The 26,676-nt window shown below is 39.1% G+C and overlaps 1 protein-coding gene across 4 annotated transcripts in view; it reads left to right on the forward strand.

Moving 5' to 3' along the window:
• The first annotated feature begins 241 nt into the window (after positions 1-241).
• EFHC1 (EF-hand domain containing 1) overlaps positions 242-26,676 on the forward strand; it is a 66,401-nt gene continuing 39,966 nt past the window's right edge. For 3 of the 4 annotated variants that reach the window (XM_072733737.1, XM_025991052.2, XM_072733742.1), the window contains exons 1-6: positions 242-423; positions 8,883-9,104; positions 12,733-13,020; positions 17,242-17,391; positions 20,590-20,782; positions 25,742-25,962. In XM_072733737.1, the coding sequence (XP_072589838.1) occupies positions 361-423; positions 8,883-9,104; positions 12,733-13,020; positions 17,242-17,391; positions 20,590-20,782; positions 25,742-25,962 (1,137 nt within the window). In that variant the 5' untranslated portion in view covers positions 242-360. The remainder of the gene's footprint in view (positions 424-8,882; positions 9,105-12,732; positions 13,021-17,241; positions 17,392-20,589; positions 20,783-25,741; positions 25,963-26,676) is intronic. The other variant, XM_072733740.1, reaches the window with a different exon arrangement.

A 26,676-nucleotide genomic window follows, 5' to 3' on the forward strand; every position in this document is an offset into this window, starting at 1 on the left:
ACTGGGTGGACGGAAGGAAGCACCTCCCCCCCCCCGCCCCCAACTGTAACTCATCTAAGAGCCGGATCCCACCCCCGGACGTCACGGCGACGACGGCGGCCGCTTTGCAGCCACCTCCTCCCACCCCGCCCCCCAGCTCCCACGTCTCCCCCGGAACGCTGGCCCGCGGGCGGCGCACGCGCAGACCCGTCGCTCCCGCGCCTCTGGCCCCGCCCCCACGCGCGACGCTCCGGATGTTTGGCGTTGCCATGGAGCTCCGCGTGGCCGGCGGACGCGGCTCGTCGCCGGGGCAACCGAGGAAGCGGACACCAGACCCAGGCGGCGGCGGCGGCGGCGGAGGCGGCGGCGGCGGCGGCCGCGATGGTGTCCAACCCGGTGCACGGCCTGCCCTTTCTCCCCGGCACGTCCTTTAAGGACTCCACGGTGAGGACTTCTGTGCCCCGCCCCAGCCGGCCCCGGCCCGGGCGGCCTCGGAGGGCTCGCCCCGCAGTGCACCTGCCTTCTCTACCCAACCTCGCGCTCTCCCTGCAGACCCCCACCTTTTCTCTGCCCGCCGCGCAGTTCCGTCGGCCTCCCGCTCCAGCCTCATCCTTTGCGCTCCGCTGCAGCCTCTCTGGTGGTTTCACTCCATCCGGGCAGTGTGTGGGCCTCCCTGGTTCTCGTCGTCCTGGCCGCGTTCTTCCTCCTGCGGCGCCGTTGGCCCCTGCCTCCTCTCCCTCTAGAGCGCTGTTTCCCCACTTTTCCTCGCAAGCTCTGGCTCGCCCCCCCCCCCCCCCCCCGAGCTCTTTCTCCCACACTGTACTCCTCTCCGCCCCGCTCCCTTCGTGACCGCCCTCAGCCCCCAGCCTAGCCCCTTCTCCCACTCAGCCTGCCTGCATCTTCGTCCTCCTTCCCGCAGCCCCATCCCACCCATCCCCCGCGCCCGTCATTGCCTGCTCGCCTTCTTCCTCTTCCTTATCCCGGACCCGCTAATCTCGCCCCCTCCCAGCTCCGTTTCCTGTCTTACATATATGTATCATTTCCACTCATTCTCTTCTTTCCACCAGGTTTTTTTTTTTTTTTTAAGCTTTTATTTATTTTGACAGAGAGAGAGAGCACAAGCAGGGGAAGTGGTAGGCAGAGGGCGAGGGCGAGGGCGAGGGCGAGGGAGAAGCAGGCTCCTCACAGGGAGCCTGATGCGGGACTTGATCCCAGGACTCCTGGACCACGCCCTGAGCCAAAGGCAGACGCTCAACCACTGAGCCACCCAGGCGCCCCTCCACCAGGTTCTTTTATGCATTCTCTGCCCTCTGCATTTATGCTTCTACCTAGCCCCATCCCTATTCAGTTCAGCACTTCTGACTTGTTTACAACTTAGCCCCACTTTCTCCCCAGTCCTGTTTTATATTCCTTCTCAATTGCTGTTTCTTCAAAAATTAGATTTTCAACACTTGCCTATCTTCTTTTTTTAAAAAAAGATTTTATTTATTTATTCATGAGAGACTCAGAGAGAGAGAGAGAGAGGCAGAGACACAGGCAGAGGGAGAAGCAGGCTCCATGCAGGGAGCCCGACATGGGACTCGATTCCCAGTCTCCAGGATCAGGCCCTGGGCTGAAGGCAGGGGCTAAACCGCTGAGCCACCGGGGCTGCCCGCCTATCTCCTTCTTTAAAAAAAAAAAAAAAAAAGTTTGATTTGAGAGAGAGAGAGAGAGAGAGAGAGAACAACTGAGGAGACAGTCAGAGGGAGAAGCAGACTCCCCTCCCCGCTGGGCAGGAAGCCAGACACAGGGCTTGATTTCAGGACCCTGAAATCATGACCTGAGCTGAAGGCAGATGCATAACTGCCTGAGCCTGAGCTACCCATGCACCCCAACACTTGCCTATTTTGTCCTAAAACATCCCTCCATGCCCTGTAGGAGATAATTCCATTCCAGTCTTTCAACCACAATTGATTAGCTATTTTTTTTCTTCTCCTAGTCCTATTCTTTTCTAACATTTTAATTAAAGATGCCTGATTAGATTGTTTTTGCTCCTTCCCTACTTTAACTGTTTTTAGTTTCGTTCTGTAGACAAAATTGAAGAGGAAAAAATAAAAGCTTGATTTTTTTTTTCCTCCTGACATAGCTTAGCCTTTGACAAAATTATTAAGTTTTTGTTTTAATTTTAACCTGGCTACTGAAATATATGTTTGAAGATCAATGTTGAGATTTAGTAAGCTGACTATCATAAATCAGAGAATAATACTTTATATTTGTATAGTTTAATAATTTAAGCTATAAGCTCCTTTCCATGGGTATAAAGGTAAGATAAAATATGTAATCTATTTTCTCTGGGCGGATGAATTGAAATTGAAATTGAAATTTTGGTGAGGGAGTTTGGATTCTGAGTCTCTTCTTCATAATTATCCCTGCATTAAGACACGGCATCAGAACTTTTCCTTCAGTGGACTTTTCCATTCTATGTAAGTTATAAAATGTAGGCACATTCCTGCCCTGTGCAGGAGCAGCCTAAGCATTTGGTGTTGGTGAGTGTGGGTTACCCACAAGGCAAGGTTGAGTTGATTTGGGGGATTACAAGGGTGTAGACTGGAGTTGCCAGGCTCTGAGAATATACGTTGCTCTACTTCATATAAGATGAACTGTGCATTGGTCTTATATTCTATTTTAAATACACTGGCCAAGTGTCAACCTATTTGCCTTTTTTGAAATTTGGAAAACATGGTCACTATCTTTATTCAGCCCTGAAGAAGTAGGTGTGCCTAACATTCAAAGCATTCAGTGAACCATAATGACCATGAGGGGCAGGGAGGCTACCCAGTCTCTGGTATTTTGTTAGACTACCCTGGACAGACTAAGACAGTTTGTAAATATTTTTTTCCCATTCCCTAGGTTGCCTTTTCATTTTGTTGATTACTTCCTTTGCTGTACAGAAGCTTTTTAATTTTGTGTAGTTCCACTAGTTTATTTTTGCTTCTGCTGACTGTGCTTTTGCTATTATATCCAAAAGTCATAGTAAAAACCAATGTCAGGGAGCTTTTCCTCTTTTTTTCTTCAAGGAGTGTTACAGTTCCAGGTCTTATGCTCAAGTCTTCAATCATTTTGAGTTAATTTTTGTGAGTTCTATAAAATAGGGATCCCATTTCATTCGTTTGTGTGGATACCCAGTTTTTCCAGCACCATTTATGAAGGCACTATCCTTTCCCCATTGTGTATTCTTGGCACTGTTGTCAAAGACAGTTGACCATATATGCATGACCATCTATTCTCTTCCATGACTTATGTGTCTCTTTTTATGCCAGTACCATGAAGTTTTGATTACTCTAGCTTTGTTACAATAGTTTGAAATTAGAAAGTGTAATGCCTCCAGCTTTGTTTTCTCAAGATCGCTTTGGTTATTTGGGGTTTTTGTGGTTCCATGTCAGTTTTAGCATTGTTTTTTCTATTTCTGTGAAAAGTGACATTGCAATTTTGATAAGGTTTGCATTGAGTGTGTAGATCACTTTGGATTGTGTGGACATTTACACAGCTATTAATTCTTCTAATCCAGGAACACAAGCTCTCTCTCCATTTGTTTGTGCCTTCTTTAATTTCTTTCAATGTCTTACAGTTTTTGTTGTACATGTCTTTCATGTCCTTAAATTTGCTCTTTCTCAAGGTTGCTCTGGTTATTTGGGTCTTTGTGGTTCCATGTGAATTTTAGGGTTGTTTCTTCTTTTTATTTATTTATTTATTTTTATATGAGATACAGGCAGAGACACAGGCAGAGGGAGAAGCAGGCTCCCCGCAGAGAGCCAGATGGGGAACTCAATCTCAGAACCCTGGGATCACGCACGCTCTGGAGCAAAGGCAGGCGCTCAACAGCTAAGCCACCCAGGGGTCCCTTAGGGTTGTTTTTTCTATTTCTGTAAAAAATTACATTAGAATTTTGATAAGGATTGCATTGAGTGTAGATCACTCTGGATAGTGTGGACGTTTAAACAGTATTAATTCTTCCAATCAAAGAACACAAAATATCTCTCCATTTGTTTGTACCTTCTTTAATTTCTTTTGTCAGTGTCTCATAGTTTTCAGTGTATAGGTTTTTCATGTTCTTAGTTAAATTTATTCCTAAGTATTCTATTGTTTGTTAGGCTATTGTAAATGGAATTGTTTACTTCATTTCAATTTCAGATAGTTCATTGTTAGTGTATAGAAACACAGTTGATCTCTGTATATTGATTTTGTATCCGGCAGCTTTACTGAATTCATTGATTAGTTTTTTGGTGGAGTCTTCAGGGATTTTTGAATGTAAGGTCATGTCATGTCATGTCATGTCATGTTCATTCATGTCATGTCATTTCTTTAATATATTTAGGTCCTTTGATATGGGGTGCATATATATTTATGATCATTGTATCTTTTTTCCCATTTGTTTATTTTAACTCCAGCATAATTAACACACAGTGTTAAATTAGTTTCAGATACTTGACATAGCTTCTTGATTAATTGATCCCCTTACCATTATAAAATGATCATCTGTGTCTCTTTTACCACTTTTGGCATAAAGTCTGTTTTGTCTGATATAAGTATAGTTACCCATACTTTCCTTTGGTTTCCACTTGCATTGATTATCTTTATCCATCCATTCACTTTCAGCTTTTCTGTGAAAAGCCATAGTGAGTCTCTTATAGTATAGGCAGTATATAGTTGGATCTTGTGGGGTTTTTTAAAAATCATCCAGCTTTTTTACTTTTGATTGGATAATTCAGTTCACTTACGTTTAGAGTAACTAGTGACAGATAAGGACTTACTAATGCCACTTCATTGTTTTCTGGCTGTTTTGTAGTACCATTGTTCCTTTCATTCTGTCTTGCTGTCTTCCTTTGTGAATTGATGATTGGTCGTAGTAATATCTTTGATTTCTTTCTCTTTATTTTTTGTGAAGTTACTGTAGTTTTTTGTTTTGTGGTTACCATGAGACTCATGTGAAACATATATATGTCTATTTTACACTGATAGCAGTTCAACTTTGATCACGTATAAACATCCTGCCCTTATTTATCCCCCTTGCTTTATGTTTTTTTTGATGTCCCCATTTAACATCTTTTTATATTTTGTATCCACTAACAAATTATTGGAACTAGAGAGGGTTTCAGTACTTTTGTCCTTTAATCTTTATACTAGAATTAAGAAATGAACATATCATCATGTTACAGGATTAGGGTATTCTGAATCCAACTATATGCTCACCTTTACCCATGTGTTGTATATTTTCATATTACTAATTGACACCTTCTTGTTTCAGCTTGAAGAACTTTTTTCAGCATTCCTTGTAAGGCAGGTTTAGTGGTGATAAATCCTCTCATATTTTATTAGGGCAAGTCTTTATCTTACCTTTCTTTCTGAAGCACATTTTATCTGGATAAAGTATCCTGGGTTGGCAGTTTCTTTCTTTTAGCATTTAAATGGATGGTCCCCATTCTTTCCTGGCCTGCAAGATCCCTGCTGAGAAATCTTCTGAAAGTTGATGGAGGTTCCCTTGTATAAGGGAGTTTTTTTTCTTTTACTGCATTTAAAATTCTTTCTTTGTCTTTGATTTTAGACAGCTTTATTATTATGTGTCTTGGAAAATATTATTATTTTTTAAGATTTTATTTGTTTATTCATGCGAAACACACACAGAGAGAGGCAGAGACGTAGGCAGAGAAAGAAGCAGGCTCCATTCAGGGAGCCCAATGTGGGACTCCATCCTGGGACTCCAGGATCACGCCCTGGGCTGAAGGCAGGCGCTCAACCACTGAGCCACCCAGGTGTCCTGGAAAATAATATTTTATTTTATTTTAAGATTTTATTTATTTATTCATGAGAGAACAGAGAGAGGCAGAGACACAGGCAGAAGGAGAAGCAGGCTCCATGCAGGGAATCTGATGTGGGACTCAATCCTGGGACTCCAGGATCAGGCCCTGGGCCGAAGGCAGGCGCTAAACCACTGAGCCATCCAGGATCCCCAGGAAAATACTATTTTAAATTGAAATTTTGAGTACCTATAGCTTTATGAACTTGAATGTCCAGATCTCTCCCTGGGTTTGAGAAGTTCTCAGCCATTATTTCTTTAAATAAGCTTTCTACCCCTTTCTCTCTTCTCCTCCTAGAGAAGGGTCCAGTGATATATACATGATTTTTCTTGATGGTGTCATGTAAGTCGATGGGCTTTCTTCATTCCTTTTCATTCCTTTTTGTTTTTGTTCCTCCAGTTGGTTAACTTCAACTTATTTGTCTTCTAGCTTACAGATTCTTTCTTGTCCTTGTTCAAGTCTTCCTTTGAAGCTATAGTTAAATTCTTCACTTCAGTCATTGTATTCTTCAGCTCCAAAATTTCTGTTTGGTTCTTTTTTTATGTTTTCTATCTCTTTGTTGAACTTCTCACTTTGTTCCTTTATTGTTTTCCCAATATCATTAAATTGCCTGTGTTCTTTTGTAGGTCTCTGAGCATCCTTAGGACAATTTTGATATTTTTTCATTAGGCAATTCTTGGTTCTCTATTTCTTTGGGGCCAGTGCTATAGGTGGTGGAATCATGTTTTCCTGATTCTTCATGATTCCTGTATCTTGTATAGGTGTCTTCACATGAGGATGCAGCTACCTCTTCCAGACTTTATGGATTGATTTGGTAAGGGATGACTTTCCCGTATGGGTGGAGGAATGCTGAAGCTTGCTGTGATCCTGGACCTAGTAGTGTAGGGCACCCAGTGCAGGGATGTGTGGTGGTACTGGTTTCAGATTTGGGGAGCATCATGTCTCTTTGGCTCCTGACACTGGGGTCTACAGCATTGATAATGGTGTAGTCTTTGACAGGTGTGATGGGGGTCCATAGTGGCTGCAAGGGTTGTTGGGGTCTTTAGCAGTACCTCTAGGTCCAGCAGTTAGGGACCAGGGCAAGCAGTAATGGTAGCTGGAGCAGGTAGGGACACACATGATTGGCTGCAGGGTGCCAGCTATTGGTGCCTGTGTAGTGGCAGGGGCCATTTACAGGCATACACATAGTGGTGGGAGCCAGAGAAGTAAAGGGCCAGAGCCAACTATGGACTCATTGGCAGCTGTGGGAGGTGCTGGTTGTTGGCATGTCCTCCTGTGGCTGCACACTTTCCCCTCACATGCACACTGCAATAGAGGCCTGTGATGAGGCCTGTGATGAGGCCCATGTGCAGATGCACAGCTGGAGGGGCTGGTTTGAAGTGTATGAATGGGGGAGGGGTCAGCCAGAGGGTGTCTGTGCTGGCATCTTGCACTTAAGCAGCTGCAGAGGCCAGAGCTGGCTTCCAATGTGGTTCCCAGGCTCTGGTGGGGAAATGGGGAGGGTGGGGAAGGGAAGGGGTTCCAATGCCTGGCATAATGAATGCCTTTGGGATGAAAGCTGGTGGTGGGCAGGGGATACCCAGTGGTGGCAGCTATCCTGGCCCTTTGCTTTGAGTCAGTGGTAAGATCTGCTGGGTTTGTCTGTAGAGCAGGTGTCTGTACACCACAGGCACTCCCACTGAGAGCTGCTGCCAGTAGCCCCTATTTGCTTCTGTGTGCCTAGCTGGACTTAATATACTTCAGCTTTGCTGGTCTGAAACTGAAGTGGGACCTTAGTGGACTGCTCCAAAAGAGTGGAGAAGCTGGTCGCTCACCCTACTCTTCTTTCCTGGCCAGAGGACCTCTTCCTGGCTGGGAAGTTCCCTCTTGACACTGAACAGTGCTGGCTTGGGGGATGAGATGCTGCAGACAAAATGAAGTCTTCCTTCTCTCCTTGTGTAGTTATTCTCAGGATTTTTGTTCCACTGTGTTCCTAAAACTTCCTAACTGGACTCCAGAACTCTTCCAGAGCTGTTTTTCTCCATGGATAACTCTAATTGTTGAACTTTGTGGAGGGGTAAGGAGTCTGGGGTGTCTTATGTTACCATTTTGGTCTCTGTCTTCAAAAATATTTCCTTTCCACTTTTTTCTTTTCTTATTTAATCTTTTGGGTTTTTTCCATTACCAAAAGAAAAATATGTTCATTATAAAAAAAGACAACAATAACAAAATTCAGGAAGAATACAGAAAACATTGTCCAAATCCAGTTTCTTTTTGTTCATGTGTTTGCATGCTTCTAATTATAGTATACTTATAATTTTATATGCTGCTTTTTTGGGCTTATTAAATCATACACATTTTTCCCAGATTAACACATGATCTTTAAAACCAATATTTTAATGGCTGCATCACAGTCCATTAAGTGAGTTTTCCATCATTAACTCATACGTTTGTCTTTTATATTGTTTCCAACATTTTACTATTATAATTAACATTATAATGGCCAGCTTTAGGCATAATTCTTTCCCATAATTTTGTATTATATTTTTAAAATAAAGGATCAGGGGTGGAATTATGGAGTTTAAGACTTTAAATATAAAATACTTACCACCTTCCAAAGAGTTGTATAAATGTATCAGTGTTACTATAATAAGAAGAAACTTTTTTTAAGGTAAAAATTCATTTCACCAAAAAAAAAAAAAAAATTCATTTCACCTAGTCAGGTCTAGGTTCCATTGTTTATGAGCACTAGATAAGATTAAAAACATGGAAAGAATTAAGTGAAAGATTAAAAATATAGATAAGATAATATTTTAGTTTCTTATGAAAAGTGAGCTGGTAATTAAATTGGGCATTCTGGAGCAGGGCTCTAAGTTTTATTTTAAGGTCAGGCTGCTGCTTTTCTCCATGTTCCTGACCAGGTGTTTTAGCTTAAAATATAAGAATCTTTGAATATAAGTAAGCTTTTTGATATAAGATTTGTGATGTTTATAAGCAAAGGTTTAAGTTACGATGTTTTTGAAAGTTAGCTCTCTTAACTAACACATATTTATAAAATATTATTAATGAAACATTTCTTTTCTTCTTCAGAAAACAGCATTTCATAGAAGCCAGACGCTGAGCTACAAGAATGGCTATGCAGTTGTTCGACGTCCAACAGTTGGGATAGGCGGGGAGAGGCTTCAGGTCAACCAGCTGTCCCAGGCTGAGCTGGATGAGTTGGCCAACAAGGCACCAATTCTAACTTATGGCCAGCCTAAGCAGGCCCCACCGGCAGAATTTATTCCTGCACATGTAGCTTTTGACAAAAAGGTATCATCTGGGATTTCAGGGTACCCCTTGAATTCAGATTTCTGAGAGCCAACTGTTTGCAGAAAAGTCAACAGCAAACCACAGGTTTTCCAGAGTGCTCTGAGGAGAAAATTGTTCAAATGCCTCAACCTTTAGTCATAGACAGCTGAACTCAGGATTGAAAGAGGCTTTCTTTAGTCAGGAAGCCTATTACAGAAAATAATTCCCTGTAGACTTCACTGAAATATTTTCCAAATACAGTTAAAGAAAAGTTGGATGAATTCTGAATTCTTGAGTTCATATTGCTCCACGTTTACCTGCTCTGTGCTATTTTTTGAAAGCCTTATCTGTACTGATGGCAAATCCTTAGCCTCTATGAAATGCAAAATGTCATCACAACAGCAACTTCATCTTTTGTCAGTTTTCTCCAGGCTGTCTCCATAAGTTTTTATTTTTCAGGGAATGTTTCAGGTTTGGCATAATGTAACCAAAGGATAGTGTAACATTTTTGTTTGTGTCTCATTTACCCTTATGCTTTTTTAATGTGAGCTATTTTATTTCCATCTGTTGACATTTCCATATCATCCTTGATTTTCCTTGTCAGTGAGCGTCCTCTTTTAACTAAGATGAGGTAGTCCTAACCCTGGCCATGCAACAGAATCCCTAGGGATTTTTAAGAAACTGGGATGTCACCCTAACCCTCATCAATCCTGATTTCCAGATAGTTTTTATGTATAACTGAGTCTGAGAATTACTGACCAGTTTTTACAAGATAGCTTTTCTAATTTACTCCTAGCCTATTTTCTGTCTTTTTTTTTTTTTTTTTGGTCTTTCTTTTCATTTTATTCTTTTTGTTAAATGTCCGTACTGTGTTCATCCAACTAGTCAACTTTTATTGAGTACCTATTGAAACCAGAGGCTGGAAGTTACAAAATAACCTGGTGGTGGAACTATACCATTTACATTCATAATCACTTAGTTTTATTATTTTTTTTGATGTGTCAGCCAGATTCCATAGCATTCTCCTTTCCCCATCCCAGTGAACTCATCCAACAGGAACACCTTCATATATCCATTCAGAGGCTGAACCTAAACAGTATCAGTTATATGGTTGGGTATTTCTTTACCTTTTTCTTGCTTCTCTATCACTCTACAGATAGTTTTAGCCCTAGCTATGCCCTTAACACTGAGTTTGGCCTCAGGCAAGTCACTCTACCACCTTGAGTCTCCCTAAGATGAGGGAGGCTCAATTAGCTGATCATTTCTGGCTCTCACATTTTGTGTATTTATATATGTGTAGCTCAAATACAGACCATTTCATGCATGAATTACTGATTGTGCCCCCATTTATAGTGATTATATCTCCATTTCAATTCTTTGCAGTCGATCTAAAATATTTTTTGAGGGATCCCTGGGTGGCGCAGCGGTTTGGCGCCCGCCTTTGGCCCAGGGCGCGATCCGGGAGACCCTGGATCGAATCCCGCATCAGGCTCCCGGTGCATGGAGCCTGCTTCTCCCTCTGCCTGTGTCTCTGCCTCTCTCTCTCTCTCTCTGTAACTATCATAAAATAAATAAATAAAAAAAAAATTTAAAAAAAAAAATAAAATATTTTTTGAAAATGATCTTTTGGAATGCCTGGATGGCTCAGTGGTTGAGCATCTACCTTTGGCTGAGGGCGTGATCCCAGTCTCGAGATCGAGTCCCACATCGGGCTCCCTTCCAGGAGCCTGCTTCTCTCTCTGCCTATGTCTCTGCCTCTCTGTGTCTCTCATGAATAAATAAATAAAATCTTTAAAGAAAAAAAATTATCTTTTGTCTTTTGCTTTTACTGTATTATCTTTCTCCTTTAAACATTCTATTCCATTCATGCATTTAATCTTTTTATTAAGAATTTTAAGGTTTTATTCCATTATATTCATATTTCACCTATGCGATTGCCCGATCTCTTTTGGTTTTTAATTTTGTTTTTCCACAGTAGACACCAAACCTTTTTAACAACAGCACTCATGTATAAAATTATTCGTCTTCCCATTCATCAAGCCATTTTTGTGTCCTCACTAAAAGGTTGTCTTGGTTTGTTCCTCTAATTCCAATGGAGGTTTAGGTTAACACTCTTGCCTATCTACACTGTTCTAATCTTTTCTCTTCATGAGAGGAAATATTAAAAATAAAGACAGGAAGACAGGATAACAGAAAAATTTCAAATTAATCCCAAAGCTTCTCAACACAAGCTTTTAATATTTTTAAATGTGCAATAGAATGTGCCATTTTGACTTCCCCCTCTTGCTCCCCAGAGGACCTAGAGTTCGTTCCATCTGTCATATATGTTTCTGAGTACAATGAGGGTGTATTTACATGCCACCCAAAGATTTTGTGGTGTATTGATAATTTGAGCCTCATTCATATATATTCTCTAACAATGAATGTCATTAATACACATTTATAGGGGACTCTCCTAAAGAAATGGACTTGAGCCTTCATTTTCTTTTTTTTAAGATTTTATTTATTTATTCATGAGAGACACACACACAGAGAGGCAGAGACACAGGCAGGGAGAGAAGCAGGCTCCATGCAGGGAGCCCGACATGGGACTCAATCCTGGGTCTCCAGGATCACGCCCTGGGCTGAAGGCGGCATTAAACCGCTGAGCCACCTGGGCTGCCCGAGCCTTCATTTTCATTTTGAAACCAAACATTATAGTCTTACCCAAATTCTAAGAGAGATTTTTGACACAGAAGTTAAGCTAGTAGAGTTAAGGTCCTTAAGCCGTCTCATCATGGAACGCATTACTATGTAGTCTATATGTAGTTTGAGTATCTAGAGCAGAGGTCAGCAAACTTTTTCTGTAAAGGACCAAATAGTAAGTATTTGAGGCTTTGTAGCTATCTTAAGCCTACTTGAGCTGCCAAATACCATATACTGGTGCCTTACACAATAGAGATTAATTTTCTCACTGTTCTGGAGGCTGGGTGTCTGAGATCAAGGGTCCTGTCAATTGGGTTTCTGGTGAGGGCTCTCTTCCTGGCTTTAGATAGCTGCGTTCTTTCTATATCCTCATGTGGCCTTTCCTTAGTGTGGGTATGCTAAGAGAGACGTCTTCCTCTCCTGACAAAGCCACCAGTTCAGTTGGATCAGGGCCCCATTGTTAGGACCTCATTACTTCCTAAAGACTTCCTAAAGACTGTCTCCACACACAGTCATATTAGGGGTTAGGGCTTTTACATACAAATTTTTTTGGGGGGGGGACAGAATTCAGTCTTAAGTAGCCTATGTGGTCTCTTCCACAACTACTCAATCCTGCCCTTGTAGTGGGAAAGCAGCCATTGGCAAGTATCTGCTAATTATTTACATAATTATTTGTGGATATTGAAATTCAAATTTTATGTCACTTGTGTTGTGAAATTTTATTCTTCTGATTTTTTTAACCATTTAAATATATAGATAAAACATTCTTAGTTTGGAGGTCATATAAAATCAGGTGGCAGGGATAGATGGGTCCCACGGACCATAGTTTAGCAACCTTCGATTTAGGAAATAGGAGTGATGAGTACTTAGTTCTTCTGGAGTGGTTCTCTTTATAGGAGGGTACTGGATGTTTTTTTGGATGAGAGACTAATAATGCCATTTCTCCCTGCCTCATGTGGTCTAGGTGCTGAAATTTGATGCCTATTTCCAAGAAGATGTTCCTATGTCAACTGAGGAACATTATAGGATTCGTCAAGTGAACATTTATTACTACCTGGAAGATGACAGCATGTCTGTCATGGAGCCTGTTGTGGAAAACTCTGGGATCCCTCAAGGCAAGTTAATCAAACGCCAGCGGCTAACCAAGAATGACCAGGGAGACCATTACCATTGGAAAGACCTAAATCGAGGAATAAACCTTACAATTTATGGCAGAACTTTCCGCGTTGTTGACTGCGACCGATTCACACAGGTATAGTATATACTTCTGGAAGTATATGCTGGAAGTACTGGAAATTGTGGTGTCTGAGGCATCATTCTAATTTATGGAAGGATACATTTCATTTATAAGGGTAAGAGGAGGGGTGTTTGGGTGGCTCAGTCAGTGAAGCATCTGCCTTTGACTTGGGTCATGATCTTTGGGTCCTGGGATTCAACCCTGTGTCAGACTCCCTGCCTGTCCCTCTCTTTCTTCCCTTCCTCCCCCACCGCCAACTTGTGCTCTCTTTCAAATAAATAAATAAAATCTAAAATAAACAAATAAAAAATAAAAAATAAATAATAAATAAATAAATAAAATCTTTAAACATAAAAATATAAGGGTAAGAGGAGGACACTGGTAATCTGTCCTGTATGGATTATTATGTAGATTAATTCGGTGTTTGTGTGGGTGTTATGTGTTTCAACACTGTGTGGTGACATCACTTTTTTCACAGGGACATCAATACATATCCATTCAAATAAAATTAAACTCACATCGTGGCTGAATCATTTGATAAGAAACCAGTTCCCATGCCCATGCAAGCAGAGGATAGTGGAGGTAGCACCCTTGATGGGATAGAAATACGAAAGAGGCATTGGACGATTTATCTGAAGTTCGGACTATAAAAGTGGTCTTACTTTTATTAGCAGTTACGAGCTTAACATTTTTTGTGCAGTTCATATTTTTCCTTTAAATCATACTTGCTATATTCTGGAGAAACTTGCTATCTAAAGAATTCCTGAAATAAAACCATTTTTAAAGGAGAACGCTTATTTATATTGAGAAGAATCTTCCATTTCATCTATTTCATAAGTATGGATTTTTGACAACTTTTTTTGTAAGATTTTATTTATTTATTCATGAGAGACACACAGAGAGAGGCAGAGACATAGGCAGAGTGAGAAGCAGGCTCCCTGCAGGGAGCCTTATGCCAGACTCGATCCCAGCATCCTAGGATCATGACCTGAGCCAAAGGCTCAACCACTGAACTACCCAAGCATCCCTTTGACAACTTTTCTTAAAGTTATGTGTGTATATATATATAAACACAGAGAGTCCTTTCTTTAACACAAAATGTAGGTATTAGAAAGTCAATTCTAAATTTGTCTTGCTAAAAAATTTCTAGAAGCCAAGATATAGTTCCTGAATTATTCATGCCTTTAATCCCATGTTACCAAATGCCACATGTGATTAATCTGTACCATGCACCGATTCCTTGAATTCATGCCAATTATGTTTTGCATTTAGTAACTTATTTAGCAAATACTTACTGAGTGCCTGCTCTGTGCCAAGCATGGTTTTAGGTGCCAGGTACCTAGACTTGCCCTTATGAAAGCTATTACATTTTGGCTGGAGGAGACAAAAACTAGCCAACAAATATATATAACATGTTAAATGCTGATTAGAGCTGCAGAAGAAGAAACTAGAGCTGAAGAAAGTGGAGGAGAGTGTGAAGGGACTGCTGTGTATAGAGGCCAGTCAGGAAAGGCCTCACTGGTAAGAGACAGATGGACAGGCACCTCAAGGAAGTGAAGAAAGGAGTGCTGGCATCCATGCCATTCCAGAGCAACAGAGAAAAACAGTGTAGAAGGTAGGGTGCTAGACCATCTTTGGAAAAAACATGTTTTGATTTCTCATTTTTTTAGGTTTTTGAGGTCCTTTTATCATAGGCAGTTTCAGAATTGTACCTAAAATGAGGAATTATAAAATGTTATGTAAATTTCAGGTATCATGATTATTTTTACAATCATCTCTTTATGAACAGTTTGAATGTTGGCAGTTCATTACTGAGCGGTGGTCTAGGTCGGTGAGTCAATTCTCATTTTTCCTTATAGTTCTGTTCTAGAACAGAACAGAACATAGTTCCTTATAGTTCCTTATAGTTCCACAAACTGTAATTGGCAAACATGGATCCATTGCTTCCTTATAACATGAATCCATTGCTTCTAAGAGAAGTAACTGAGTTAGGTTTCTATAACCTTGTTTTTTTGGAATTTTTAAAAAGATTTTATTTATTTATTCATGAGAGACAGAGAAAGGCAGAGACATAGGCAGAGAGAGGCTCCCTGTGGGGAGCCTGATGTACAACTCAATCCCAGAACCCTGGAATCACGACCTGAGCCAAAGGCAGACTCTGAGCCACCCAGGTGCCCCAAGAATTGTTTTGTACGCTTTCTCACACATCTTAACTTGACTACATTGAAATACCCAGAGGAAAGTTTTCAGTAATCGATTTGTTAGAAATTGGCTCCTATAACAGTTTAAAATTTATACACATCCAATTTGGTGGTTTTCATTAGGGATGGATCTATGAGTGGATAAAAAAGATGGTTGTCTTCACGGTGTAGGTTTGAACGAGGAGCCACCTCTAATCAAATATATCACCAACACCTCCCTTCTCACCTCCTCTTCACTGCTCCAAATAAATGTTAGTCCTATAGACAGAATAACATATTACAAAAATAAACTCCAGAAATCAGAGATCAAGAGTTTATTATCTTTGTTAGAGTATTACCAATAGTATAGCAGATATGAATTCTCCACATAAGCAAGTGTACAGGAAATATTGTTTTGTGTTTTAAAAATAACTTAAAACCTACTTGAGCCCCCCTCCCCCATTCAATTGGGCTGCTGTTTCTATTCACCCTGAGCTTTGCCAAAAATTCCAAGCCCTATGCCAGACATGAAGGCGCACCCAGGCCTAATGTGGTCGTGTAGGCAGGGTACATAGGCTGTTAATGACCAAGAGCACCTCCCTGATGCTCTGTGCTCTGGTGCTAGGTCATATACTGAGACCCCAAATGCCTGAGACTGACATGCCTGATTGTTTGCACATGTGCTCTGAGCATCCCTAAGAGCACATGTAGGATCTTGCTGTTCTGAGACCCATCAACTTGTGTCTGCTTTCCAGACTGGGAGAATTTCCTCCTTTCTTTCTCCTTGCCTTCAAAGACATTTCCTTCTTTCCCCTCCTTCTGGGATACTTTAGAATAATCTCTTCAAAGAGGTTAGGCTTTTTCTAAAAGACAGGAAGAATAGTCAGCTTCAGGAAGCTTCTGCATTCCTGCCCAAATCCCTAAGGTAAGGTTAACGAAGGGCCTGGTTATCTGTTGAAAGCAACAGAAAGGAGTAAAACCCTCATTAAATACCTCAATCAATAATCCTGCTACACTAATACATCATCTCAAGGGAGAGGAGTATATTATTAGTCATTATCTTCAGCTCAGTAGTTTTAATAGATATTGAGGTCACAATATTTTAATATTGAAAGGATATTGGAGACTGCTTAGTGAAACTTTAAATACTAAGATACAAGCCAGTTAGCAGCAGAGCTAATATTAGAACCCAAATATTTTGGCCCTGAGTCCTATATATTTTCTATTGAATTATCCAAAAGCAAATCACACAATTCCCCAGAGAAACCTAGATTTCAGATTAATTTCTAGCTCCAGGATGTAAACAGATCCCATGACATTGTTCTTTTCTGATTACCAAAAAAAGTACAGCTTAAAAGAAGAAGAAATGCCAAGTTGTATTAAAAGATATAGTTACTGAAAATATATCTACTTATAATTAGCAAATTAAACAAGATCATATCAAATTCAGATGTTTTCCTTAACTTTATCTGGTGAGACTTGAGTACTTCGTTTGTGTCTCCTATTTTGCTAAAATATTTCCTGGTCTAAAATAACCAGTGATTATTTTCCCTTTCGGGGGGTTGGAGATGGGGGCTTCATCACATACTTATTTTTGCGGAGTTGGAAAGTTGGGAATTTGATTTCAGCTTAACTTTGCCATTGTGTAGCTTGCCCCCTGATATGAATTACATATTGTTTCAAACAGTGGTTGGATTTCAGATGTGTGTATGTAGGCAGTCCTAGGACTTAACTCTGTTCTTGGGCACTTAATTAAATTTCATTGGTCTAAATTCATATTTGGAGCCAGTTACCTTACTATTATGTCTTCCCGTTAGCTTAGCATATTGCCTAGCCATTTTATAATACAGCATACTTACGGTAATTACCAGTTGTTATCTGCATTATGGTTTGGGTCATTTGGAGGTTTGGTGCTGCTAAGATGTACCTCAAACTGAAAATTAATGATTAATTTGGACAATGGCATAGAAATTATTTTTACAGTTATCTTTACACCACCAGTTAATACTTCAGAAGCTTCAAGAAAGATGATCATTATTATTTTTGCATGAGTTAGGTATTTTTGGAAAGTCAAGGAATTGAATTAAATCCACCAGAGAAGATGGCTCTTGATCCTTACACTGAACTCCGGAAACAGCCTCTTCGTAAATATGTCACCCCATCAGACTTTGACCAATTGAAGCAGTTTCTTACCTTTGACAAACAAGTAAGTGATATAGCATCTCACTGGGTTTGCTCGTTTCCAGATGTGGTGCATGTTTATTAGCAAGCTGTTCTGGTAGATGTGTGTTTTAAAATATTACATCTGTAATTTAACCATCTGGAGACAGTGCTATCTTTCTGGTTTCATCTAGAGTTACAGGTACAGGAATGCTCAAGTTTTGTATTAGAGACCCAAAGGAAGTTGTGGAGTTAAGTCTTAGGAGTTCCACCAAACTTTTCAATATCAAAGCAATTCCAAGAGTTGTGTCTGCTTCCACCTTACATTTCCAACCAACTATCTCTTTTCCCAAATAGAAGTTAATTTCATAGCCTCTTTTGGGAAACCCTAAGTGAATTATTAGGAAATTTCAAAGCTATTGCATATAGGTAGGTTTCTAATATTAAAATGGTAATTTCACAGAAATCCTATTGCAGATGCTTCCTTGTTAAATTTTATATGAATGTCTGAGTACAGAATATTCTGGGTATTTTTCAGCTCTGTTCCAACTATCCCATCCTTCCCATTGTGAGGTGGTGTGTGGGGGCAGATTTGGTCTTCTCCTTTCTTTACAAAAGGGAAAGAGAAGATGGAGAGATCAACCTCAGTGTTCCTTTGCTGCCAGTTTTCTCTCAGAAATGTAATTCCTTTTAGTTAAGAAAAATTTGCCTACCACTAGCATCATCTTTCAAGGATATTCTTCATATCAATCATATAATCTGTTATTATTTTATCTTTAAAATTGTGTTGTTGATGCTGTTACTAGAAGGTGTATGTTGATGGATAAAAAAAGACTGATTAATAAATGAAAATTCTTTCCATATTAATTACATATAAAATCTTTGCATATACCTTTATTAATATGTGAGCCCCTGTATAAAACACATCACTCTTTTTGCTTTTGTTTTTTCATTGTTTATTGAAGTATAATTGACATACAATATTATATTAGCTTCAGGTATACAATAGTGATTCCACAGTACATTGCAAAATTTTTACCACCATAAGTTAGTAACCATCTGTCAGATTACAAAGTTAATTTAATATTATTAACTATATTCCCCATGGTGTATATTACATTCCTACAACTTACTTATTTTATAACTGGAAGTTTATACTTCTTAATCCCCTTCTTCTATTTCACCAATTTCCCCACCACCCGCACTCCAAGCTCCCTATCCTCTGGCAACCACCAATCTGTTCTCCACATCTATGAGCTGGGTTTGGTTTTGTTTGTTTTACTTTTTTAGATTCCACATATAAGTGACATCATACAATATTTGTCTTTGTCTGACTTCTTTCACTTAGCATAATACCCTCAAAGTCCATCCGTGTTGTTGCAAAGGGCAAGATTTCATTCTTTTGTATGGCTGAGTAATATTCCATTGTATGTATAAACCACATCTTCTTCCTTCATTCATCCATTGCTGGACAGGTTATTTCCAAATCTTGGCTATTGTAAATAATACTACCATGGACATAGGGTGTATTTCATTTTCTTTGGAGGCTACCCAGTAGTGGAATTGCTAGATCATATGGTATTTCTATTTTTAATTTTCTGAGGCACCTCATACTGTTTTCCATAGTGGTCGCACCAATTTACATTTCCACCAACAGTCTATGAGAGCTCCTTTTTCTCCAACCAACACTTGTTATTTCTTGTCTTTTTGATAACAGCCATTCTGACAAGTGTAAGGTGATATCTCCTTGGTGTTTTGATTTGCATTTCTCTGATGATTAATGATGTTGAGCATTTTTTCATGTACTTGTTGGCTATTTGTATATCTTCTTTGGAAGAATGTCTATTCAGACCTGCTAGTTTTTGTTTTATTTTTTTTTAAAGATATTTATTTATTTATTTATTTATTTATTTGAGAGAGAGCGGGGGGGCAGGCAGAGACACAGGCAGAGGGAGAAGCAGGCTCCATGCAGGGAACCCAACATGGGACTCAGTCCCGGGTCTCCAGGATCAGGCCCTGGGCTGAAGGCAGACGCTAAACCACTGAGCCACCCAGGCTGCCCTAGTTTTTGTTTTAATCAGAATGTGTGGTTCTTTTGTTTTTGATTTGTAGGAGTTCTTTATATATTTTAGGTGCTAACCCTTTCCTTATCAGATATGATTTGCAAATATTTTCTTCCATTCAGTAGGCTGCATTTTGTTGATAGTTTTCATTTTGTTGATAGTTTTCTTCATAGTATAGAAGCTTCTTAGTTTGATATAGTCTCGTATGTTTATTTTTGCTTTTGTTTCCCTTGCCTTTGGAGTCACATCCAAAGAAACATGGCTCAGATCAATATCAGCAAGCTTACTGCTTATGTTTTCTCCTAGGAGTTTTATGGTTTCAGGTCTCACAGTTAGGTCTGGAATCCATTTGGAGTTTATTTTTGTGTATGGTGTGAGAAACTGGTCTAGTTCCATTCTTTTGCATGTAGCTGGCCAGTTTTCCCAGCCCCATTTATTGAAGAGACTGTCTTTCCCATTGTATATTCTAGCCTCGTTTGTCATAAATTAATTGACCAGAGAGTATGAGTTTCTTTCTGGACTCTCTATTCTGTTCTGTTGGTCTATATGTCTGTTTTTATGCCAGTACCATACTGTTTTGATTACTATAGTGTTATAGAATAGTTTGAAATCAAGAAGCAGGATACCTCTACCTTTCTTCTTTCTCAAGAGTTTTTTGGCTATTCAGGGTCTTTTGTGGTTCTATACAAATTTTAGAAGTATTTATTCTAGTTCTCTAAAAAAAATGCCATTGGAATTTTGATAGGGATTGCATTAAATCTGCAGATTGCTTTGAGTAGTATGGACATTTTAAGAATATTAATTCTTTTACTGTGAGCATGAAATATCTCTCTATTTATTTGTGTCTTCTTCAGTTTCTTTCATCAGTGTCTTATAGTTTCCATTGCTCTTTTAATCCAGCTTCTCTTTCACTGACTAATATTTTTGGATCAAAGTGAATTCTGCTTTCTCAGTACAAACTTATAAGCCTGTTATTTAATACTTTCCAGCTGTTGACATCTGGTATATAATTTCAGATGTTTTTGTATCTTTGGTGAATTTTTTTTAACCACGTGAGATTACTTCATAGTCTTTGTAGTTAATCTTTTCATCATTGTTTGATATATGAATGCCAAAATGACTAAGTTAATCTCTCCACTTGTAGAATTCTTACTTAAGTCACTACTTTGGATTCTTCAAAGGTCCTTCGATTCTATGCAATCTGGGATGATACAGACAGCATGTTTGGTGAATGTCGAACTTACATCATTCATTACTATCTTATGGATGATACAGTTGAAATTCGAGAAGTCCATGAACGGAATAATGGGCGAGATCCTTTCCCACTCCTGATGAACCGCCAGCGCATGCCAAAGGTTTTGGTGAAGAATGCAAGTATGTTTGATTTAGTTTATCCTCCATAATTGGGACATCTTTTGGATCTCATAGGAGTTACTTAATCAGTATGGTCATTCCCTTTACACTTGGGAGGCTCTTGCTGTGTTCTCATAGGTACTCAAAAAATAACTTTCCCGTAACTCCCCTCATTGCTTACCCCACAGTCCAGGCTTGCCTCCAAAATGGTCTGGTGGAGATGACTGATACCCAAATCAAGGAAACAACCAAAACAGCAGCGGGAGGCTCATTTCAAGTGCCAAAGAGCAAGGCTTCTGAAGTAAAGCAACTTAATATCAGATTTTTAATGCATTTTTTAAACAAGTTTGTTTTCGTATAGGTTACCATTTCCTTATGTTCTTTCCTGATTTTCCTTCTCACCTCAATACTTCCTAAATAGGAAGTTTGTATGTGGGATAACTTAAGATTGGAAAAAAGCATGTCTATGACTCATAGAGGCGGGGCCCCGTTGTGTTAGTTCCTGCTCTCTTTGCTGGTGTAAAATAACCTAGTGACTGGAGAGGGAGAATGCAACTAAGTGCAGCTGACACCCACCACGCTCTGGAATTAAGTACACTTAACTTTGGTTGTTGACTTAGTAGTTTAAGAATTTTCTCTTGTAAAAATGTCATCTTGGTCACATGTAATGACATCTCTCACATTTGGATAGCTGACAGAACTCTGTAAATACTTTTGTTAGTTTTCTTTTTCTCTTTACCCTGTTTTTTTGGAACTAGGAGATAAGAAATTTCAGGTATTGTGCAAGAGGTTTGAGAGGTTATAAACAAGTTGAGGTTAGAAGTTATACACAAATTGGCAGTCTGAAGGCTAAATTTAATCTACCTACACATATTACTTTGCCTATATAGTATTTTTTTTAATGCAGTGTTACTTGGGGGCAAGGAGGTAGAGATTTCCATCATTGGGAGAGTGGATAAACAAAATGTAGTGAAGATATATCTTGATAAATAGTAGTTAGAAGCAATAACTAAATGTAAAGAAAGCAAATTGATTCACTTTAAAGCATAGTGCTGTGTAGAAAAAAGAAGATGAGATATGATGCAGTAACATTTCTGTAAAGTGAAATACAAATAAAACTATATAGTACATACATAAAAAGCTGCACTTAGAATAGTTGTCTGTGAGGTAGAGGAGAACGAGATTCGGGAAAAGGATTTAAAAATGGTAAAAATAGTCTTGATTTTAAAACTAAGAGAACAGTAAAAATCTCTTTAAGAGAAAGGAGAATAATTGCTATCATAGCTTGCATTCTCAGATAGCAGCAACTGGATTCGAGCCCCAGTTCAACATAGTCTGGCTGCTGTCAACCATATTCTTATTCTTGGCCTCCTGTAGAACCCTCTTAGAGTTCTAGGATACTGGGACTACTGTACTAATTTAAGCCTTCCATAATGCTTACAATGAGCCTGAAATTCCTGCCATCTAGAGCTAACAAATATTAGATTCACAGTAGATTAAGAGAAAGAATGGGAATTTATTCAGGCATGAAAAAAGTATCACTGAAACTGAACCCCTTAAAAACTTGAGTTCTATGTTTGTCTTTGCCTTATCAATGTGGCCTATGTTTAAAATTTTAAATGTGTAATCATCCTCTTTTATAACGTCCTCATTTTTTTTAAGTAGTCTCTACACCCAACATGGGGCTCAAACTCATGACCCAAAGATCAAGAGTTGCACACTCTACCAACTGAGTCAGCCAGGCACCCCTATAACTTCTCAAATTTTAACAAAAATTTTACCAAAGTTATATGGAAAGGCAGTCTGGTGGCTGTAAGGTCCTTTTAAGAGACAGGAAACATATCTTTTTATAAAAGTTATTGTTAGTCACGCAGCAGCAGGACAGAAAAAGCTAAGCTTCTATCAGCTGAATAATTCCTAACTAGAGCTGTGATGTTGAAGAGGTAGCATCTAATTGACTCTCACAGGCATGGATTATTTTAATTACATTCAATTAAACAAGAGTTAAATATCTACCAAGGGAACTATTTTACGTGGTAAGGCGTTGCGGAGGATAAAATCAAAATGTAACTTCCAGATCTAGAATCCCTGCCCTTCAGTCACTTCTAGTGCCTAGGGAGCCAAGTCATATAAATATACAAGCTGTGTAACAATAACACAAGTGTACCAGATCATCTGACTATATAATTAGTTATGTCATGTAGACAGAGCTCAGAAGAAGAGATGTGACCTAGAAAGACTGAGGAAGGCTTTGTGGGAGAACTGAGATTGGACCCAGATTTAGCATGGTAGGGAGCAAAGGGAAACTAAGTACACTCTGGGGAAGAACAAGAGCAGAAGTTGGGCTTTAGGAACAAGTCTTTACATTTGGGGGCATCCAAGAGACAGTGGCTAGGCAAAGTTTGTGTTGGACAGTAATAGGCAGTTAGGGGAGTATCTTTCAGAAGTTCTCTCTGCCAGTGCCTTCATTTAAGTAGTTAAGATGAATGAAAATTTGGGCAGCCCTGGTGGTGCAGTGGTTTAGTGCTGCCTGCAGCCTGCGGTGTGATCCTGGAGACCTGGGATTGAGTCCCATGTCGGGCTCCCTGCATGGAGCCTGCTTCTCCCTCTGCCTGTGTCTCTGCCTCTCTCTCTCTGTGTCTCTCATGAATAAATAAATAAAATCTTTAAAAAAAGATGAATTAAAATTTTATTTTTATAATGGATGGAGTTAAAGTTTCAGGAATCATAAAAGTTCTTCCTTTGTTGAGCATAATCTCAGTTTACCAGTATGCGGTGAGTAATATCAAAAGGAGGTCACCAAAAGCCTTCTACTCAGCTGTTGAACCTAAGGTTCTAGGTTCTGAAAGTCTGTTAATTATCCTTTAGACTGGATTGCATCCTTTGATCTTGCCTTTCTCTTGGTAAATACAAATGTTAAACAATAACAAAATTGTATACTCTAAATATGTACAACTTACTGTAGTAGATTATACCTCCATACTGTTGTAACAACATAAATCCACACTTAGATATGTTATACTCAAACTTAAGAACACCAAATTCAAAAAGATCATAAAGGCAGCCCCAAACAACAAGGTTATCCATACAGGAAGGCAGCTACAATGACAGCTGACCTCGCAGTAGTGACACTAGTTACCAGAAGACAGCGTAATAATATCTTCAAAGTGCTGAGAAGAAGATGGAATTTCATACCTAGAGAAATTATCTTTGAAGAAGAAAGTGAAATATATTTCCAAGCAAACAAAGTAGATTTTACTAACAAAAGACACTTACTAGTAAAATTTTAGAGTGTACTTCTAATAGAAGGAAAATTATACCAGAAGCAAGGTCTGAGATATAAGAAGTGATTTTAAAAAAAGAAGAAAATGGCAAAGTATGGGTAAATCTAAATAAACACTGACTATACAAACTAAAGGAACAGTGTTGAATTTCTGGGAGTTAAAAAATATCAAGGTAGAACTGAGATATATTACAATAATGACCTAGAAGGAAGTAATAGGATTAAAAAAACAACAAAGTTTGAAAAATGTTACTTTTAAGAACAAACATAAGATACAGAAACATAGAAAAGTTTAAAAAGATGTACCAGCGAATAGCCAAAGAAACTGATAAGGCTATATTACTAAAATGCCAATAGATATTAAGGCAGAAAGCCTTACTAGAGGTAAAGAATATCATTACATATTGTAAGAGTTGTATTTGCCAGGAAAATATACTAATTCTAAACTTGAATGCAGGTAGTATCATGGCTTCCAAACATATAAGACAAAAATGTATAGCATTATTATGCAGAGAGAATGGAAAAATTCATTAAAGTAGAAGGAATCATTACAACATTTCTCTTTATAATTGTTAGATCAAAAAGATAAGTCAATAGGTACATATGTATAGGATTTAAATAATAGAATTATCAAAAAATAGAATTATCAGTGTTGATATAATGAATATGTATATCTATCAACACCTGGAGAATCCCCATTTTTTTCAAGCACAAATAGAACACTTATAAAAATGGGTCAGTCTTAACAAATTTTTAAAGACTGGCATCTTATACCATATTTTCTAATTTTAACACAAGTTAGAATTCAATTTTAGAGCTATAAAAAATTCATGTATTTGGAAATTAATTTCACTTAGATGAAATGAACAAATTTTAATGAAATTAAATTAAAGTTCCAGTATAGTTAACATATAGTGTTATATTAATTTCAGGTGTACAATATAGTGATTCAGCATTTCCATGTGTTACTCAGTGCTCATCAAGATAAGTGCACTCTTAATCCCCACCACCTATTTCACCCATCCCCCCACCCACCTCCCCTCTAACCATCAGTTTGTTCTCTATAGTTAAGAGTCTGTTTTTTTGGTTTGTCTCTTTTTTTTCTTTGTGAAATGAGCAAATTTTTAGAAAAATTTACCTTGTCCAATAAGAAATAGAAACCAAATGTCTTTAACCATTAAGGAAATAGAATCATTCTGTTTTCTCCATCAAGGCAGAAATTTCACCTACATTATTTATTGTTATAATCTCAGTATTTAGCAGGGAACCTGGTACATGATATATGTGATTATAGCTAATATGTTGGGTGAATTAGTAAATGGATAGAAGGTTGAACTGAATGACCTGAATCCCTCCTTAGATCTAGTACTCTACAGAAAGGCATTTCTTCTTTCCTCCTGTGGTAATTTCCCCTAAGCATGAGTTCTCCTAAGATTAGGGACCTTGTATTGATAGTTCAAGCTGAATATGGGAGAGAGACTTCACAAAAACCATCTGGGATATGATTTCTGTGTCCTGTCAACAGATGGAAGTATGCAGCCTTATTTTGTGCTGGAAGAATAGGGGACTCCCTGACCCTTGACCAGAGCTAGAAGCCATGCTCCCTCAAATTCTCAAGAGTGCCTGGCTGCTGTGTGTCAGTCTTTCTCCTCATCCTCATTTCTTTTCTCTTTGCTGTCCCTCTTATCTCATGTTAGAGAACTTCCCTCAGTGTGTGCTGGAGATCTCTGATCAAGAAGTATTGGAATGGTATACTGCCAAAGACTTCATTGTGGGGAAACCACTCACTATCCTTGGGAGAACCTTCTTCATCTATGATTGCGATCCTTTTACTCGGCAGTACTACAAAGAAAAATTTGGAATCTCTGATTTACCACGTATTGATGTGAGCAAGAAGGAACCACCTCCTGTAAAACAGGTAATGGAACATTCGTTCCAAGTGTAGTGTGAGAATTAATCTTTCGATATAGAGGTTTAAGAAAAAGAAAAAAAAAAGACTCTCATGTAAATACCCAATTAAAAATGGACAAATAAATAAGTGTTTTACAAAATCTTTTAAAAGAAAAGACCCTCGGGATCCCTGGGTGGCGCAGCGGTTTGGCGCCTGCCTTTGGCCCAGGGGGCGATCCTGGAGACCGGGGATCGAATCCCACGTCGGGCTCCCGGTGCATGGAGCCTGCTTCTCCCTCTGCCTGTGTCTCTGCCTCTCTCTCTCTCTCTCTCTCTCTCTCTCTCTGTGACTATAAGAAAGAAAGAAAGAAAGAAAGAAAGAAAGAAAGAAAGAAAGAAAGAAAGAAAGAAACTTAACTGGTAATCAAAGAAAATAGAGATGAAAATAATGAGGTTTTGGATCAATTTGATTTAAAAAGACTCACAATATCCAGTGTTTACCTTAATGTGAAGGTAAGGGAATTTTATGCATACGATCTCTTTGGTCTGTTGCCTATGTATAAAATTGGATAAAATTTCATTTTTTTCCCCTTTTTAAGGTAATCCCTACACCCACTGTGGGGCTTGAACCCATAACACCAAGACCAAGAGCTCCATGCTCCACTGACTCAGCCTGCCAGATACTCCGAAATGGTCATTTTCATATACTGTTAGTAGAAGAGCCAAAGGAGAAACCTTTTTG

This window comes from Vulpes vulpes, chromosome 1, assembly GCF_048418805.1.
Source record: "Vulpes vulpes isolate BD-2025 chromosome 1, VulVul3, whole genome shotgun sequence".
In the NCBI taxonomy this organism is placed as follows: domain Eukaryota; kingdom Metazoa; phylum Chordata; class Mammalia; order Carnivora; family Canidae; genus Vulpes; species Vulpes vulpes.